This window comes from Gopherus flavomarginatus, chromosome 19 (assembly GCF_025201925.1).
Source record: "Gopherus flavomarginatus isolate rGopFla2 chromosome 19, rGopFla2.mat.asm, whole genome shotgun sequence".
NCBI lineage: Eukaryota > Metazoa > Chordata > Testudines > Testudinidae > Gopherus > Gopherus flavomarginatus.
Window position 1 is genome coordinate 6,607,478 of NC_066635.1, and position 19,711 is coordinate 6,627,188.

Here is a 19,711-nt window from a genome sequence, read left to right on the forward strand (position 1 = left end):
TGTAAAGCACCTTCCGTTCAAAGTGTTTTGTAAACAGAGAAGAGCTGAGACCGCAAACCCCTCTCACCCAGGAGGTAGATATATGTTCCATTTTACAGATGGGGAAACTAAGGCACAGATGGGACTTCCCCAGGGTCACACTGCCACAAGAGTCAGGAGTACACTCTTCTAGGGGTTTATCAATACTTGAACGAGGGCGGGGAGGAGCCTGCAGTAGCGAGACTCGACTCAGAGCCCGAGTTATCTATCGGGCTAAAAATAACAGGGTAACCGTTGGACGCTGGGCTCTGAAACCCAGTGAGCAGGGTGGGTCTCCGAGCCCAGGCTCCAGTCCAAGCCTGAATATGTACAATGCTATTTTTAGCCCCGCAAGCCCTAGTCAGTGGATCCAGGCTCTGAGACTGTACCACCAGTTGTGTGTGATTTTGGGGCTGGAATGGTTTTTGTGCAATGTGGACAAACCCTGAGACTCGCAGGCTGGAGGCATATTTTTCCAGTGCAGAGGTACTCCAGTTCTCCTGACTGCTGTTGCTCTTGTATGTAGCTTATGTGCCGCTTTTATGATACTTCAGAACCTTCACCCATCAACAAATAACATCTCCCGTCCCCTCTCAAACTACAGAACAAATAAGGGAGCATTGAAAGCGGGAATGATTCCCTAATTCACTACACAAAGCTACTCCTGATGGACGATCAAATTGAGTTGAAAGGAAAACTCCAATGTAATGTGGTCACTGCATCCAAACTGCAGAGCTCTGATCACTAAATAACGTTTCTTTAAACTCTCTGAGGTGCAATTACCATTCCTAGAGGAAGCTGCTGTCTCAGCTTCAACCTTGTTGTGGTGCAAAGTCAGATTGAGAGAATTCCTGTCCCATTGGAAAGCATTTGGAAGTCAGGGGGCTCATTTCCCAGCTGTTCTGATCTTGGAATTGTTCTGGTTTCTCTGCACTTTCTAAAGAGCTGAATTTTCTCAGTCCTATTGTGCATCATTTGGCCGGGCCTCATGCTGAGAAGTGCACTTCTCCCAGTAGTGGAGAGGACAGCTGAATAGAGATCCCAAAATAACGGCAGGCAGGCAGTGATTTCTGAAAACTGTTTCAGAAATTAAGCTGCTTCTTATCTGTCCTGCTATTTTGTGCATTGCCCGGAGACCTTTGCTGGTTTGCCGTTTACAAGTTGTAATGTATCTATATGTAAAAAATGAATTGTTGGCCATACAAAAGACCATGGTTTGTAGTACACTTTGCTGCAAGGACTACCTCAATTCATGCGCTAGTTTGTTACCTTTGCATTCCATCTCTCCGCACTGCTTGCTTTCTGTTCAGTAAAACAGAAGAAACCTGCTTGGCCTGTTAAGTCAGTTTCAGATGCTTGAAACGTGCAATCTGCATGGTTTGAAGATCACAATGCCAGGACCCAGGCAATGACTCCAAAGGGATCTCCTTGGCTCTCTGGAGGCTTTCTTTCCTCTGTCCACAACTCCCCTGCCCCCAGCAGAATTCAAAGAACTCCTTTGGGACTGGGTCGGGAGTCAAGAGACTTTGGGTCTTTCCCCAGTTCTGCCTTTGAGTTTCTGTGTGGCCTTGGGAAGTCACCTCACCACACTGTGCCTCAGTTTCCCCATTTTCTAGGTGGGGATAATATTGACCTTCCTCTGTAAAACGTTTGGAACTATATAAATGAAAAGCACTAAATATTATTGGCTCTTAGATTTGTGGTTTAAAAAGGACATTACCAAAACTAGGGCTAATGGAAACGTTTTTGTGACTGTTTTTGTCTGATTTCCAGTGACAACAATTCCCTGTTGTGGATTTAAACCCCCCCAGCAGTGTTTGCAAAGCTGTTTGTGGACCCGACACATGATTTATCTGTGGGCCCGATCCTGCAAAGTATTACACATGTAGCTGTTACTCGTGTGAGCGGCCTCCTGGAAAGAAAGTGGGAGAACTTCATGTCCAGTGAAAGTTTGCCTGAGCCCATGTGTTTGTAAAGTGCTGTGTCCGTTTACAGAGCTGTATGTGTTTCACTGTAATAATAATAATATCGTATGTGTGCAGGAGAATCTGAACATGAACTTGCTAGTTCACTGGGCTAGTTGAATTGCCCAGGCTGATCCAGTGTAAAAATATAAACAACATGAAGGTTGAATAGTCTATAGGACTTTTAAAGTGCTTTGTATTGTTAATACAAGAGGATGGTAGTAAGGGGGATTTGAATGTTGTTTTTTTTAATTATTTTTGAGAGTCACTGTCCTGATTTTAAAAAGAAACATTTACTCTGATTTCTGATATTGCGGTATTCATTCAGACGAGACGTTTACAGATGAAGCCCTGGCTGAACATTAAATCTCTAGCATTTTGCATACGAGGAAAAGATTCTTCCTGTCCCAAATTCCCCTTCTCTTTCCAAACTACTACACAATGCGCTAGGCTTTTGGCCTAGCTGGCTGCTGACTTTCCTCCCCAGAGGTGGCTGCATTTCAGTGGGGCATTTCTATACATCGTTTGCGAAGTGCGTACTGATCCTTGTGGAAGGAGGCTTTAGGAATGAACAGAGAGGTACTGCAGACATCACCAAAAGACAGACCTTCCCTAAGACTAGGTTAGGTACTAGCAGTAGGGTGGTCAAGTATCGGGAGGTGGCCATGTTAGTCTGTATCCACAAAAACAACAAGGCGTCCGGTGACACCTTAAAGACTAACAGATTTACCTGGGCATAAGCTTTTGTGGGTAAAAAACCTCACTTCTTCAGATGCATGGAGTGAAAGTTACAGGGCTCCATGCATCTGAAGAAGTGAGGTTTTTTACCCACGAAAGCTTATGCCCAGGTAAATCTGTTAGTCAGGAGGGTTGCGTGAGCTCTTTGTGGGATAAGTACTGCTGTGAAATCAAGGAGGGGGAGTAACTGATTCCTGCTCATGCTCATTTCTGCTACCTCTGTGGATTCAGCCAAGGAGACAGGCATTCCTCTGGAAGAATACAGCCCCTCTCATGTGTCTCGTGGGCTACTGTTTCCTGTAGTAAACACACAGCTGGTTTGGAAACTCTGGTTCACAAACAGAACCAAACTGTTCTGTCATCTCAGGAGCATTAAGGGATGCTCAGATAAGCTCGCTCCTAACTAATATGCTTTGTCACTGATGCTGTACTGGATTGATTCTTAATCCCCACTGAGCAGCATAATACCAGAGCGCCCGGAGAGCCATTGCATTTCCTTCTCTTCCCCACGTGCACTAAGCTTTTGGGACCCATTGAAAACTGCTCACTAGGGCCCTGGTTAGGATTTGGACTGAGAGTCAGACAGTCCTGGAGGCCCAAGGGCTGTGAGCTGTTAGTATATTGAAGGTGGCTTTGGAGGAAGCTGGTCTGTAGCTTGGCAGGTGGGGGTGCCCATTGGTGAAGTCATGAAACTGGCTGACTTTACTTGCAGACAGTGTGCTGCCCACGACATTCACCGTAATCAATGGCCCATTAAGTCTTTTAGAGGCTGTGGAGGGGTTACTTGATCAGGCATCTGCTGGGAACAATGCAACACCATGGGGAGTATGGCTTATACTCTCCAGGTTATTGGAGGGGTGTGGGAAACTAGACACACCTGCAAAAGGTGAGACAGGAGTGGTCTTACCTGCAGACTGTGAAATCTGCCTTTGTGGCTTGACCCTAGCCCTTCCAGATCATCGCCTGGCTGTTAGTCAGTGCATGGAGCAGGAGAGAACAGCCTGACATTGCTGTGAGGAGAGTGTCAGGCCAAATTTGTGGGACTGGAACTTGGTTTGGAAGGTGAGAGTTTTACTGGCTTCCTTCACTCTGAGCTTCTGGCTGTGGAGGTTTCTGCCTTAGCTGTGGGGGTTTTGGGTGGGGTGGGGTGGGGACGATATCTAATATTAGCCTGTATCCTAGCCATTCCCTTGTCGTTTGTTTCGGGTGCGCTCCATGTGAAATTCACTGGAAAAGCTGTTGCTTTATTTGATGGTGGCAGATGGCTATCAGTAGAGCTGGGGGAGACTCTGGGACGACTCCAGAGACCATGCTCTTGCACTGATGGGGGGAGGACAGCAGCATCGGAGGAGCAAGCTGAGACCCTGTGTTTCAGGAAAGCATGGCCGTGCAACTCTTTGTGTCAGAGGATGTTTCTGGATGTCTTGTGGCATCCTCCTCACTCTGGATTTTGAATATCTGGGGGTTTTCTTGTGTTCTCCCTCCCCCGTCTGACCCTACACATAGGGATTCAACTAGAAGGGGGACAGTGAGGGTAATTTGGGCCTGAAATAGCAGCAAATGTAAAAGGCAAGCTGTGAACGGGACAATTTTACCCCGAGCAGAGCCCTGGATGGCTTCTCCCTTTCTTTCCACGTGATGGACTTGAGTCGGAAGCCCAGTTAATTATTCCTGTCTGGGGTTCTGTTCTCCAGCTTGTGAAATTCCATTTTCCAACAGAAAATATTCTAATACCCCTGTATTAGAGGAAACCTGAGCAGCCGACTCTCACAGTGTGTTTCATTTTACTTCTAGCTATGACATTCCTGGGTTACTTTATACTCTAGATTCCCCGTCCTCCCCTTTTCCTCCTCAGCTAAGGTTTGTTTCCGCAAAATGTTTCTTCTTTTCTTCCCTCACAGTCCATATGGGTCTCCTCCTTTGTCGCTTGTACATTTCAGGGAAATGTTACTGTTTGTGGCTGATTCAGTGTCAGTGAACATAAGGGACTAATTACCCTGGCAAGAGCTGGGTGTCTGGGTGAGCTTCCAGCACAGAGCTCTGCTGATGCATCTCCGTTGTGACGTACCCTTGCCAGTTTTGGAGTCCGCGCTCAGAGCCCCAACTGGTCTGATGACAGTTCTGACTCTGGGTTTTGTGACGCTGACCTGTGTGTACAAGGGGCAGTGAAGAGATTTAGGTCTCCAGAGCAACCACCCAATGAACAGGTTTGCCCTCCTTTCATCTCTGGGTATTTCCTGTCCAAAGACTTGAGTACACAAGGAGAGGGGGGCTCTCGGGAAAGTTAATATGAGTGAATTTTAAGTGGATTAGTGAAATCACATTAAACCCCTGTGTGGATGCTCATATTCAGAATTAAAGTGGCCATAGATGAGTGTAGCTTTAGTTGAATGTAACTGAATTAAGAAATAGGCAGAGCTGCAACCATGTGTCACCCCTGGAGGATACCTAGGTCTGAAACAATTATAATGTGTATTTCTCTCTACACCAGCAAGAATGTGGCAGGTTAGAATATGGTTTGAACAGGGGGTCTGCTCTTTTGCAACAGTGGGAGCAGTGAACGAAATGCATTAATTTTACATTTATCCTGGGCAGTGCAGAGGGGTTCAACACGTTTTTCAAAGATAGATGAAATTCCTGAGTCCCTTGAATCATTGCTAGATCAAGTTAATTACAGAGGGAAACAGTGTGGCCCAATGGGTAGGGCACTGGATTGGAACTCAGGAGACGGGGGTGGGGAGGTCCATTCTTGGCCCTGCCACTACCCCGCTGGGTTGCCTTTGGGAGTCATTTCATTTCTCGGTGCCTTATTTTCCCATCTGTAACATGGGGGTGGGGACGCCGCCCTTCTTTTGCAAAGCACTTTGAAATTGGCAGCTGCAACACCTCTCCGTAAGAACGGTGTATTCATTATTCCCACTGCCAGCCGGATGTGTAGCAGCAAGAAACTACAGTACAGTCAGCACCTTACAATGCTGGCGCCCTGGGCCTGTTGGAAGCTTGGCTGCTTTCTGAAGATAACCCCAGGAGTGGGAAAGGGTGGATTTCAAAGCAATGGGATCCACAGCATAGTAATGCTCTTTGCATCACACTGGTTAATTACGGAGAGGAATAAATCGCTGAAGTTTGGTAAGAAGCGTCCTTGATGTAATAAAGAAAGATCTAACACTGCTGCGGGAAGCTGGTCGACAATGTAATAATTATAAAGCGGACCAACGTAATCCCTGGTGTAACTCCATTAACGTGACTGATATTAAACCAAGGGTAGCTCTGGCCCCAAATGTTCAGTTCAGCAGCATGTGGTGGCAGGAGGCTTTCATAGCTGTCAGCTAGTTTGCGTGTGTTTAAAAATCAAAGGGGGGTGAGTTTACAGTGGTTTGACACACACACAGTATTTGCAGATTATGGGTGTGGTGCCAAGTACCCACAATTTGCATTGACTTTACTAGAGGTGGGCAGATGTTCAGCATTTGTCAGGGTGGAGCACCATGTGAGAAGCAGCAGGGCATAGTGGCTAGGGCAAGGAGGAGGGAATCAGGGCTGGGTTCTCTTCCTGCTCTGCAACTTTCTCTTTTTCCCCTCCCACCAGCAGGGCCGGTGCAAGGAAGTTTCGCGCCCTAGGCCGCGCCCTAGGCGAAACGTCCACCTTGCACCCCCCACCCAGCTAACTCAGCCCCCCCGCAGCAGATACCCTCCCCACCGCGACAGCTAAGCCCTCTACCCCCTGTCCCCCCACGGCAGCTAACCCTGCCTGGGGAGGCCTCCCCCTACAGAAGCTAACCCTGCCTGGGCAGCCCGCCCCAGCTCACCTCAGCTCTGCCTGCTCCACTGAGCACGCCGGCACCGCTCTAATTCTCCTCCCCACCCAGGCTTGCGGTGCTGATTGGAGGAGACTTAGAGCTGGGCTGTGTGCTCAGCGTAGGAGGCAGAGTGGAGGTAAGCTGAGGCAGGCAGCTGTTCCCCTGTGTGCCCCACCCCATTACTGCAGGTAGCCCTCCCCGCGCGGCCCCCCACTCAGCTCGCCTCCACTCCACCTCCTCACCTGAGGGGACTTTTAGGCGCCCCCAACCACTAGGCGCCCTAGGCAACCGCCTAGTTTGCCTAAATGGTTGCACCGGCCCTGCCCACCAGTCACCTGTCTTGTCTGTAGACAAGGAGGTAAACGCTTTAGGGCAGGGACTTTCTCACTGTGTTTGCATAGCACAGTGGAGCCCTGATCTCAGCTGAGATACAAAGAATAGCAAACCACTTTCTATTGTTTCCCATTTTGTTAAAAAAAACCCGAAAGAAATCTAGCGAGTGTGATGATAATTCTGTGAAATGGGAGTCCAGAATTTTCATTGTGTGCTATGTACCCAGCCATGTGGCCTCACGTGAGCAGGTGATTTTATTCCTGAGGTCGCTCAGGATTAACTGTTAACAATCCATGGATGCAGCTGGGAGGTTTGATTCGCTCAAGCCAGCCTGCCAAAAACAGCAGTGTGGCTGTTGCGGCATGCACAGTCCCGGGCTATGCGCCTGTGCTCAGACCCAGGGGGCTGGGCAGGCTTTGACTTGGGCGGGGATCCATGCTGCTGTTTTCAGGGCTCTAGCTTGAGCGCAGCTATTGCGAATCTGTCTACCCGGGCTGGGGCACACACCTCCCAGCTGGAGTGTAGACATCCCCATGTGGCCGGGTATCACAACACAAAATGTCTCTCTTGAGTGAGATCTGATAACTTCTGTGTCCTCTGTAAAAACACAAGTAACAGTGAGTTTGGGCCAGTCTGAAGCAGGAAATGTATTTTTGGAGCTGGGTTTGTTGTGCTCAGTCTGGTTTCTTTTGTTCAGAATCAGGTCAGGCATGGCCATTTGCATCCTAATAGATCAATACAGAGTGCTGCAGAGAGAGCCTGGGCAACCTTTAAAACATTGGCGAAAAGAGGAACAGATCTTCTGTAGAAACAGTTTTCCCAAGCTCAGTGATTCTGTCGTGCTGTTGCTTCCTTATTCACATCGGCAGCTTTAGCTCTAGTTATTCAGAGCATGGACAGAAGACCAGCTGGGTGGGTACATGAGGAGTTTTCTCCGGCTACTAAGGGGTGGGTGGGAAGAGTTTTCATTACAGCCCATTGATTATTGCCACTGCACCACCTTGCTAGCCACACAAGTCAAAGCTTGCCCAGCCCCCTGGGGTTGAGCTCAGGTGGTTAGTTTGAGTGAGTCAAACCTCCCTCAACTTCAGTGTACTTACAGCATAGCAATGTGGCCTAGTGGATGGGGCACTGGACTAGGACTCAAGAGACCTTGGTTCTATTCCTGCCTCTGCTACTGACCTGCTGGGTGACCTCAGGCAAATCACTTTGTCGCTCTGTGCCTCAGTTTTCCCATCTGTAAAATGGGGATAATTCTACTGACCTCCTTTGAGTAGTGCTTGGAGATGTACTGCTGAAAAGAGCTAGGTGTTACGGTTCCCATTAAAACAATGTTTCATGTCATGTCCCCATTATAGCCAAGGCACTTTAAGGTAAATTATTGCAGTGAATTCTTCCTGTTTGTGCCACGGTAAACACAGTTCTGCAGCTGTTCAGGCTTCTGCTTGATGGGCCTCCACCATCACTCTACGAGCAGCTGTTTGTTCAGGCAGGTGGTACAAAATGATCAGGCATCTGCAAAACATAAGAGAATTATTGTACTCCGAAGGCCTTGGAGTTATTTGACTTTGGGGGTTTTAATCCAAGCTTTAAACTTTACTGTTCCCCAGCTTGGTACTGTTTCGGTTAGAAACACATGGGTCAGATTCCAGTGGAGTGTAGACATTGCCTACGCCAACAGGAGGGGTTCTCCCATCCGCATCAGTAATCCACCTCCCTGAGAGGCGATAGCTGGGTTGATGGAAGAATTCTGTCACCAACCTAGCGCTGTCCATATGGGGACTTACGTCGGCTTAATTATCCTTTAGAGGGGTATTGCTTTAGGGATGTGCCTGTGTCCTGAACCTTAGCAAGGGCTGCCTCAGTGAGGGGGGTTGACTCACCTTTTCCCCTCCCTGGGAACGTGTCCTGTTTCACAGAGGTACTGTGAGGGTTGCTGCATTAAAGACAGGGAGGGGCTCAGCTGCTGTGGTGATGGGGGCTGCAGAACTTTGGCTGGATAAAGGGTGATACAAACCCCAAGCTTTAGGCGTGTTAGTGTGAGTTGTCCAGAGTCGTTTGCACTCTGGTGTCATGGGAGTAAAATCCACTCTGTCCTAAACAGGCAACTGCGGACATTTCCATTTCGAAATGGATGTCAAAGACGGTCTGATTTCTTCCCCGGCGCCTTTGTCCCTGCAAGGAAGGTGATGCAGCAATGTTGTCATGTCTGCCTTTTTCTCTTTGAGCATGTATGTGTGGCAGATGCTTTACTTGTTCAGAACTACTTAGTTTGGGTCAAACCCAGTCAGCTCTTCCTGTGCCAAGGTAGAGAGAGTGGCTTTAAAATAAAGGCTCTTAAAACAAAGATGCCGCTGACATAACAGTGAGTAATCTCACGCCAAGGCCTCTCTTTCTCGTGCAGCTTCAGACAAGTGTCTGGGAAGTCTGGTGAGATACATTGGTGTGCAGGCATCTGTCGGAAACATGGACCAAGGGAAATACTGCTCCATGAGCTTGACTATATCAGCAGATGAGAGGAGTCTTTGAGGGGCGTTTCCTGCCCCCAAAAATATTACTTCTGCTGTAGCTGCGTTTATGGTAGCAACAGCAGGAGTCTCAGGCTCTGCCCCTTTGCCCAACTCCTTAACATCTCATGTAGCCGAATGACAAAATGCTCTCAATTCATTTTGCTGCAGCTTGGTCAGCTGGCTTGCCCTGTGGTTCTCGGATCTAGGGTCAGTCTTTGGTGAGTGACTCATTGGCACAAAACTTTATACCCTGTACTGTGGCTTTGAATATACCCGCAAAACCATATGGTGAGGAGTCTACCCAGCAAGAGGACCCATCACTTCCCTCCATTTCACCAGGCTCGGGTCTGTGACCCTAACGAAAAAATACACACTAGGCACAGGAGATTGTGTGCTTGTCCTTGTGGGCGTCCGGTGCACATTTTGAGCACAGATTACCCAATGCTCCACCCTTCTATATAGTGTAGCAGTGACAGGAAACCTCAATATATTTGTTCCAGTTGAGGGATTTTGCTTCTGCTTTGCAGGGGGCAGTGGTGCTTTCGCCAGTTCAGCTACTCTGGCGATGTGGGCCGTACAAGTACTTAGTGGATGCCTGGTATCTGCATTACTTGCTCTTTCCTTAGCTGGCAAAAATGGGACGTGCAGTTCACCACCAGTGCCCACGAGTACAGGGTGGTAAAAACACCTGAGCCTTACTACTCTTGAGCTTCCAATGTTGTTACCACCATTGAAGTTGCACTTATGAGGAATTATAGATGAGGCACCTCTGCTGCTCTCTCTCATCTGTAGAGGCCTCTCTGAAGCTTTTAGTACTCTTGCAAACGGGGAGGAGAGCTATGCCGTTTTTGTGTCATTCTCTGAAGGCATACCTTGTAAGAGAGCCTCACTTATCCACCCACCTTCCCTGCAGAGCCAAGGATTTGGTTGCATTCTTTAGTGTTTTCTGCCATCCACAAGAAGGATAGCACTAGAGTCAGCAACTCTCCACTCAGGGCAGGGGATGAACTGGCTAGCTGTTGGGGGTGTGTGTGTGTGTGTAATAACGTGGAGGTAGCTCCACCCAGAATAGTGAAGCTGGGGGGATTTCCAGCAGTCATTTGCTGGGATCACGGACCCAAAGCTTAGAACTTGAGAGAACAGATCTTCCGGGTAGGACGTCGCTCTGTCCTGTGCGGTGTTCAGGAGGGAGGAGGCGAGCCCTTTTGGTTCAGGCTTGTCAGCTCATTGATGTTGGTAGAGCGATCCTCAAATTCACCTTCGCTCACTGAGCCTCGAAAACGTTCATTGCGTTTGGAGGGCGAGATGCATCCTCCCTGTGGCTCTGCTCCTGAGAGGTGACCAAGGAGGGTGGTGATGGTGGAGGGTAGAAACGGGGCGTGGGAAGAGATCGGGCTAGAGAGGAAAGAGATTAAAACACACCAAGAAGAGAACTGCTAGGAAGAGGCCAAATCAGAAGAGAAATGTCTTGAAGAATGAAATGGTTTTTAGGGTCTAATCTAAGCCCTTGGCAATCCCTTGGGGCCCTTCCAGAGTCTTCTGTGGACTTTGGATCACGCCCTTAGAGAGAGCAGTGAAGTGATGTCTCACTTGAAAAGATTGCGAAATTCTGGACAGCTTAGTGTGAGGGGGAAAACCCAGCCACTTAAATAGCCAGCTGGGAAAACACCATGATGCAAATTCGTAAGGCCAGAAGAAACCATTATAATCCTCTCCTCTGACTGCCCGCACTCTGCAGGCTATAGCTCCTCAGCCAGTGGATTCCTGCCTCGAGCCCATAACCTCTGTCTGAGTTACAGTGCGTCTCAAGGCATGTCAGGTAGGAGGAGAAATGGGGGGAGAAAACAGGAAAGTGGGTATTGAAAGTTATTTAATAGAGAACTTGCTTTGTGCAATATTTGGAATCTGATTTTTATTGGCGGTCGATCTCATCTCTTTTGACCTAGAAACAGAAGCTACTTTTGGCATGTGGGGAGAGAGGGGGGATTGGTCCATCTGTCCCAGAGCCCTTAGACCACTTTAATAATCTGAGCCCAAAGACCCCGGGGCCTTTGCTTTTTTGTAAAAGTGGTGCTGCCACTTCTCTTGCTCTAATATCCTGTGCAAAATTGCCCCTCCCCTCCGTTGTGCTGTGTGCTTGGCCTGTTGCTTTCTTCCCTGCACCCCAGAGATGGCTGCATTTCAGTAGTCTTGTATGTGTATAGTTTGTGGTGCCCTGTGGGGTTCCTTTGAGGTGACAGGCACTGTGCAAGTGTAAAACATGATTATTCCTATCTTACATTGAGTGAATTGGGATTGACTATCTCACTGCTGCAGAGCACAGCTACCAGTCCTCCTTGGTTAATACTCCATCTTAGACTGAAGTGTTCTCACAACCCCAGTACATGAAACATCAGAGTTGGATGTTCCTTTTCCATTTATATGGGCTTGTCTACATGGGCTGCTACCAGGCGGCAAGCCAGGGTGTGAATCTACTGTGCTATAGCAGGGTCCACACGGGACGTGACTTGGTGGCCAGCTAGTGTGCTGCAGATTCACACTCTGGCTTGCTGTCCGTGTAGACAAGCCCTTGGTCTCCTTTCCCCGCTCCACATAACCCAAACCCTCTTCCTCCTGCTGTGACCTCTTGTCTCTGTGTGTTTTCAATCTGCTGCCCTCGCTCTCCTTCCTAAGCGGCAGCGGCAGAACACGCTTCTGCAGCCCATGTTCAGGTATCTCAAATTCACCTTGGTTTGAAATTCTGTCCCCTTGCAGGCCGCTGGAACCTCCCCCCCCAACAAATTCCCAAAGGAGCTAGGCTGGGCTTTCCAAGCGGGGTGGTCAGACTCAAGGGAAATTGGACACCTCACTCCTTTAGGTCTCTTGGACCTCCCATTGCGTTCCCATTCCCAAATTCCAATGCGGTCCAGTCAGGGGCAGATCTATGTATTTTGCCGCCCCAAGCACGGCAGGCAAGCGGCTTTCGGCGGTACGCCTGCGGGAGGTCCCCCGTCCCACGCCTTTGGCGTACCCACTGCTGAATTGCCACCAAAACTGCAGGACCGGCGGACTTCCCCCAGGCGTGCCGCCAAAGGCAGCCTCACTGCCGCCCTCACAGCGACCAGCAGGGTGCCCCCCGTGGCTTGCCGCCACAGGCACGCGCTTGGTGCCCTGGTGCGTGGAGCCGCCCCTGGGTCCAGTGGATAGGGTGCTCGAACTGGGATTCACACCAGACTTCTGCTGCGACTTTCACCTCCCTGTGTTTCATTTTTCCCCATCTGTAAAATGGGGCTCATCTCCATTGTCAAGTGCTTTGAGATCTGCTGCTGCAAGTCACTCTATGAGAGTAGTTGGTGGTATTTTGCAGTGAGGTTGCTTTTATTTTCACTAGCATCAACCACCAGTGCAGCAAGTCACCGGGAAGGTCTAATGCCTTTCTGCCTTCGCTGTATCCCTTGCTGTACTTTGGTCTGCACCAGAGACCTAATTCTGCAGCGATTGACTTTACTAGGTACTATGGGAAAATGCAACTAACACAAGCGCAGTTCTCTCAGTGGCCACTGGCCAGAATGCCACGTGCTGCTGAATTGCCCCATCTTGTCTGTCATCCGTGTGGCGATGTTAAACATTTTATTTTGTTGTTGTTTTTTTTTTCTCCCCAGTGTCCCAAATCTGCCGGTCGAGATGCCCAAGCCCAGCAAAGTGAACCAAGCTTTGGCAGGTAATGACTCCTCCTCGATTACTTGTTTTCTCCCTAGGTTTTTTCCTTTCCTTTGTAACTTGCTTCCTCACGTAGCCTCTGATCAGAATCTAGAGTGTCCTGTCATGTAGACAGAGCCTGGCACAGGATAGAGAATAAAGCTAGTGTATTTGAAAACGTATAGAAAATGCACACACCAGAGGCTGGTAGGCTTTTCTTCAACCACATTGCGGTAAGTACCTACTTGGCTTTGTATTGCTCTCCTTGCTTTGGAAATAGGGTGGGAACGGTCCCACCTTTGTCTTTCCACAATGCTACAGTGTGTAGACTTGTTACCTAGAAGGGCAAAGGCTGACAGAGAGGGGAAGTCGGGCACTGTAGCGTCAGCTGTGAAGTCAAGCGTTTGGAACTTGGTTAGCAATGCTGTAGATGAAGCATGAGTTCTCCTGTACCTGCAGGAGTAAGTATGAGGAGCTTACGTTTGTCTTTGGAGTCTGCAGCTCTGACTCTGAATACTCGCAGGTTTCAGATCTGTTAGGGAAGGAGGAATCCATTTTTACATAGTTGCTTTTCAGGGTAGAATTGCAGCCTGCAACTCTAAACGGCATTGTCTGGATAATGATCCCACACCCATGCGGTTTGCAATGTAAGCACTGCTTGCCTGTGTCCCAGAGGGTGGAAAGCTTGCCGGTATGTTTACCGTCTCTTAATTCAGCTAGTGCACAGCAACTGGGATTGTAGTTTGGTGGCATCTTCTGAAACTGGATGCTCTGCTGATCACATGATGTCTTCTGCATACTAATGCAGTCCATGCACTTTAATAATAGCACAATACAGTGTTGCTGTCCTGGGACAGAACGGCCACAAGGCCTGTATGGTATTGTGCAATGTTGCCCTTGCATGGCAGGACATCTTTCAGTACATAACAGAACATCCTCCACTCCTCTCTCCAACTCCCATCCTTTGTTTGGATTGTAGGCTCTTGAGTGGGGGAGCTTACTGAGGCGAATACTCCACAACCTGGGTGTGTCCGTCCTCCAGCACTAGGGCCGTGTCTGTAGTCGTGTCCTTGTCTTGTACATCTAGAAAGCGCCTAGTGCACAATTAGTGCTGTCCAGTTAGTCGTAGCAATGACATATTGGAAATCATCGAAATGTTTTGCCAAACCGATCCCTCCCTCCGCTAAAAATTCTCAAACCTACTTAATGCACATGAGACATTGGGCCAGACTCAGACCTGGTGTAAGTGGCTGACCTCAGTGGAGTTTCACCTTTTATACGTGCTCTGAATTTGGCTTGTTACTATCTGCAGCGACACGTCAAATGGACCCATTCTATAGGCACGTCTAGGTTAACCATATAGATACAGATTCAACAAAGCATGCGCTGAAAGGTATTGTTGAGTCGAAGCTATATTAATAACCGGCTCCTGGTATGTTCCATATACGGGTCAGCCATTCTCAGTTTGGAAGAGGCGGTTGGACTTGAACAGATTGTTCATTCGATGGCATGCTTTAATATAGGAACTCCAGGAGATAACCGGTTGATAGCACCAGCCTTTCACCACCCCCTTTGTTTAAAAAGTCACTTTTGCAATCAATTCTTCTTCTCTTGTTGGAGGCAGGGGGTGCAGGAATGGGAATTTTAAAACTTTTAAAATCTCTTTAGTTTAAAAATGAGGCCAAGGTCTGCGAGATCATATGTAAAGCAACTGACAAGATGCACGCTGCACTACTGGAGCCCAGAAATGCTCAGACTAGGGCGCGATCAATGGGCAAATGCTAGCTTCTAAAAGGCAAATGCTCTTCTTGTTTAGATCTGAATCTTTTCAGGGCCTGGCTTTGACTGGGGTGAAGGGTGGTCATCTTTAACGGAAGCACCATGTTGACTTTCGTTCAGTGTAGCAGCCTTTAAAAGGTCTGAGGGAGCTACAGCAGGACACAATTTTTCTTTTTCAGCAGAAAATCTATATTAGAACGTGACAGTGAAAGGAGTCACAGAGGAAGAGTGTGGGTAGCTTAACTAGTCTGTGTAAGGAAAGAAAATGCCTAGGAACATCTCTGAAGAACAGCAGGCAGTGGAGTTTGGGGGACAGGAATGCTGAATTTCATCAAGGCTTTACTTGACACAGCCTTTAATTGGTGACCTCTCTTTCCCATCTTATTTGGCTACTGTGTCTTTGGTAACTTTAGGACCTCTCTTTGGAAACTTGAAAAGCCTCTGTTGATCTTGATTCCCCAACTTTTCATGCTTCAGATGACTTGATAAGGCAAAGATCCCCTCCTTGGACACCCGAGCTCCACTGCGTGGTTTTCAAACTATTTTGTTCTGTGGATCAGCAGGAAGGGCTGTGCAGGTCACTGGAGATCCGTAAAGTCATGGGAGAACCTCACAGAGGCAGTTCAGTGATGGTCTGTACCACCGATCTTAATAGTCTGCTCATCGTTGGCTGTGCAGAGAGACGCCCTTCTGGGGTGAAAAAGCAGGCACAAGACTAAGGCTAGCCAGCTGCTGAAGAGTAATAAATCTGTAGCTATGCTGGATTATCTCTCATTTTGGCCATTCATTAGGAAACTAGTTATATTCTGGGACGAATGGACTGGTGTCTCCGGAGCTTTGGATACCAGTCAGAGATGCTCCTCAAGATGTTTGAAGCGGGCCTTGTAACTAAAAGTAGCACCATACTAAAAGTACACTTTGGGGTTCTTTGTATTTACCTTCTGGTTTTTGATACGTTCAGGTGCACATGGCCCCTGGTTTCCAGTGTTAAATCTCCATAACCATGGAGGTCAGGAGTGATCTTTTTTTAAAATGCAAGCTGAGATTCTCATATATGCACATGATTCCAGGGGCTGGGGCTTCGAAAAAAAATTCCTCAATATCACAAGATCAATATCAGTCTAACCTTGTGAGAGTTGGCAGTACTGTGTAGGATCTCCATTGTCCAAAGGAAAGCTCTGGTCCCTGTGCAAGTCTTGACTCTAAAGTACATTTGAACAAAAACTGGCAGCCGGAGAGAGTGACGAGTTATAGCGTGCTCACGTATCCAGAGCCTGTATGCCCACAACCTGCTGCCCCTGCCACACTCAATTTTATTGACCGCTGCTCCCCATCCTCAGTCCTTGCACAGCACAGCACAGTAAGAATTTCTTTGAATGGGAGACCAGTTAGATCCTTGTTTGCTGTGACCATTGCCAGAGGTAAGGCTAACCTGGCTTACAACACACATGTAGTTTGTATGCACAAACAACATGTTAAGATCTGCACTGCACTGGAGGTGGATTTTCAAATTTCAACACAGATCCAATAACAGCAGCCAAATTCTCTGCTGGAGTCAGTGGAATTAGTGTCACAGCCAAACTCTCTGCTGATATAAGGCTTGGTCCAAGCTACAGAGTCTGTGTTGGAGCACATGCATTGGTGCCGCTGCAGTGCTGTATGTGTCGCATGGCTAACCTGCTGAGTAGCTCTGAAAATACAAACCCTTCCTGTTCCTAGACAAACGCTTAGTTTGCATGTGCCGCTCTCCTGCAGTGGGAAATCTGCTTCCTTAAAAAGCTCTTGCCACTCACTAGCCAACTTTAAGGAAAACGTAGTTTAAATTACGACCCATCCTCATGTGCTGTTTCTTCTGTTTCGTCCCCACGTAGATCAACGTGGTAAAAGAAAGAGTCAGAAATACTTTCTTTGAGCCTCGTAATATGAGCCCTGGTTCTAAGGTGCTGAGCTCATGGCCATAAATACTTGTCATGAATGGATACAAAAGTAATTGGCTCCCTCCTCGTGTTAAATTGACGCCAAGAGCCCCAGTGATGAGACAGAGTTAACGGTGTCACTGGGTTGACCTGGGTTGCAATCGGAGGGCTGCTCAGGTAGGCGTACTTGCGCTCGCTTTAATCCGCCCAACACAGCTAAAAATAGCCAGGAGCTCACCATGGCATGGACTTGAGCATGAGCTGGAAACGTGGTTTCGTGCCCTGGGTAGGTGGGCTGGTACAGTCTGGGCTGCTGCTGCTTGCCTGCTATTTTTAGCTGTGCAAGCTAAATTTAAGCTAGCGTGGGTTTGTCTACCCAACCTGCAGTCACACCTCTGATTGCAGTGTGGACGTACCCAGTGATTTCCGGGTGCCGAAGAGGAGTCAAGCGTGATAAGCCACTGTTTCAACAGCAAAGCCGGCTTATCTGCATAAGGAAGCATCACAAGTAATTTTTACCATCAGGGTCCGCAAGGGTTGATTGCTGAGTGCTAAGATTTCCTGTGTTATGTTAGAAGCTTAAGGGAAAAACAGCTGCTGGCTACGCAAATGATTCAAATGGGAGTGAGCCCAAAGAGTGATGCACCAAGTAACTGGCCTCTTGCTCAGTGATTCCGTGGTTTCAGGAAGGATGTGCTTTGTCACTGTTGCACACTTCATTTTGTGCTGCGTTTGATTCCTCTGCCACGTGTCTTCCCCAAAGACAACAGACAGTAGAGGAGGAGGATAGCCCAGTAGTTCATCTCGTCCATCTTCCTGCCTTCATGCTAGATGCTCCGAGGAGGAATCGCTCCTGATGTCATGTGATCGTTGCTGTCTATGTTGAATAGTAGATATAGTTTCATCTCCTGGCGTGCTGTGTGGGTATAAAGTTCATGTAATACATTTCTATTTTATTTATGATGATTCATCACCTCGAATATGCGTTGTTAGTATATTGTCCCAGATGCACACTGGGATCAATATTTTTCTGGTAAAGATGAACTAATGAAACTGATATATTCTGTTGTCTGTGTTCTACAGGAGGTCAGACTAGATTACCATAATGGTCCCTTGTGGCCATAAAAATCTGTTAACTCAGTCTTTTCAGGTGCACAATTCTGCAGCTCCTGTGCTTTCCATTGGCATACGCGTAATATTTCAGTGATATTTCCTAGAGCAGTTAAGCTTAGATCATTAACTTTTCAGTTACATGTCAGTTGTGTACATTTGAAGATGACCATGTTTGAAGTTCCTTACAAACTTTAGCTGATTGATTAACATAATCAAATTGTCCAGTAAAGATGACAGTTAAAAGGAGCTTTACCATTTCTCCTTCTGTGGCAAGCTGAAGAATTGTGTTTACATCCCTGCCTGATCAGAAACTTGTAGGCTGATTTATTATTTATTAGAAGCAATTTTGCCTAGTGGCTAGAACACTGGACTAGGGCTCAGAAGGCCTGGGTTCTATTCCTGGCTCTGCCACTGGCCTGCAGAGTAACCATGGACAAGTCATTTCCCCACACCTTGCCTCTGTTTCTCCCTCTGTAAAATGGGGATAATGATACTGATCTCCTTTATAAAGTGTTTTGAGATCTACAAATGAAAAGCTCTGGATTGAGAGCTAGTATAATTACCATAGCACCTAGGACCCTAGTTATGGATCAGGATCCCATTGCGTTAGGAGTTGTACAAACACAGAACAAAAAGAGAGTCCCTGCCCCAAAGAGCTTACAATCTAAATATAACACGAGGCAAATGGATTCAGACCAATAGGGATGTACAGGGAAGCAATGAGGCACTCTTGGTGACAGGCAGTGGACTCAGCACACCAGCACTCCAACGGTTGTCAAGTGTAGGCTTCATGGCAAAGGGGAGTTTTGAGGAGGGATTTGAAGGAGGCTAACAAGGTAGCTTTGCAGACATTTACAGGGAGCCCCTCCCAAGAGCCAGGGGCAGCATGGGAGACAGTGCAGAGGTGCTTGTTCGAAAATGTAACCAGTAGATACCTACAGAGATCAATATATCTTGTCTCCTTCTGAATACGAAAGTGTGTTATTCCTAGGGCTAATATTCCAGTGTGGATTTGTGAATCTTCCTGCGTTAGTACCATTTTGACAGTCTAGAGAGGCACATAACACTTTCGTTTTTGTAGCCAAAATCCTTAATACACGTGGTAAAGCAAATTGAACGGCGTTCTGACTCCAAACTCAGTGGGTCCGTACCCATCAATGCTAAGGATGAATTTGTTCGTCCTTCGGCCAATGAAAAGTGGCCAGTGGCACGTATGTGCAGCCAGTCGGTAATAGCATGGTTGCAATGGCTGAGGTTAAGAAGGCTGGGATAAAAATCATAGAATCGTAGAATGTTGGGGTTAGACAGGACCTCAGGAGGTCATCTCATCCAACCCCCTGCTCAAAGTAGGACCAATCCACATATTCTCTGTTAACGAAAAGAAGGCCGCGTCCCATTGTTGTGGAAATGCTTAGGATATTGCAAAAAGATTTAAGGTCTAGGCATGCTCGATGCTTCCTGGAAATTGAGGAGTACCCTCAGCTTGCACTGGAAATCAAGGGGCACAGCAATCTTGCAGGAACCAGGTGTTTAGTCCAGGATTGAAAAGAAATTCGATTCTGACTAGCATTTTTCATTGGTGAGCTTACAGACCTGATTCTTAGCTCGGTGTAAACTGGCATAGCTCTGACTTTGACAGAGGTACATTGATTTCTAACAGCTGAGAACCTAGCTCTGGTATCGTTACCAGGACAATAGGCCAATAGCTTAATGTTTTCACCCACTAAAAATCAGGAGTCTCTCTTTACCACAGCCACTGGGGGCTCTCTCTGCATTTCCTGTCCCATTGCTGCTGCTTAAGGAGTGTGTGTGTGTTGTGGTGCCGCAGTCCACCACGGTGGAAGCTGTTTGGAGATCAGGAG

At 47.7% G+C, this 19,711-nt stretch overlaps 1 protein-coding gene across 5 annotated transcripts in view; it reads left to right on the plus strand.

Annotated features, from left to right (window-relative positions):
- DTX2 (deltex E3 ubiquitin ligase 2) overlaps positions 1 to 19,711 on the plus strand; it is a 68,028-nt gene that overhangs the window by 26,699 nt on the left and 21,618 nt on the right. For all 5 annotated transcript variants that reach the window (XM_050929111.1, XM_050929112.1, XM_050929114.1 and 2 more), the window contains exon 5: positions 13,005 to 13,063. In XM_050929111.1, the coding sequence (XP_050785068.1) occupies positions 13,005 to 13,063 (59 nt within the window). The remainder of the gene's footprint in view (positions 1 to 13,004; positions 13,064 to 19,711) is intronic.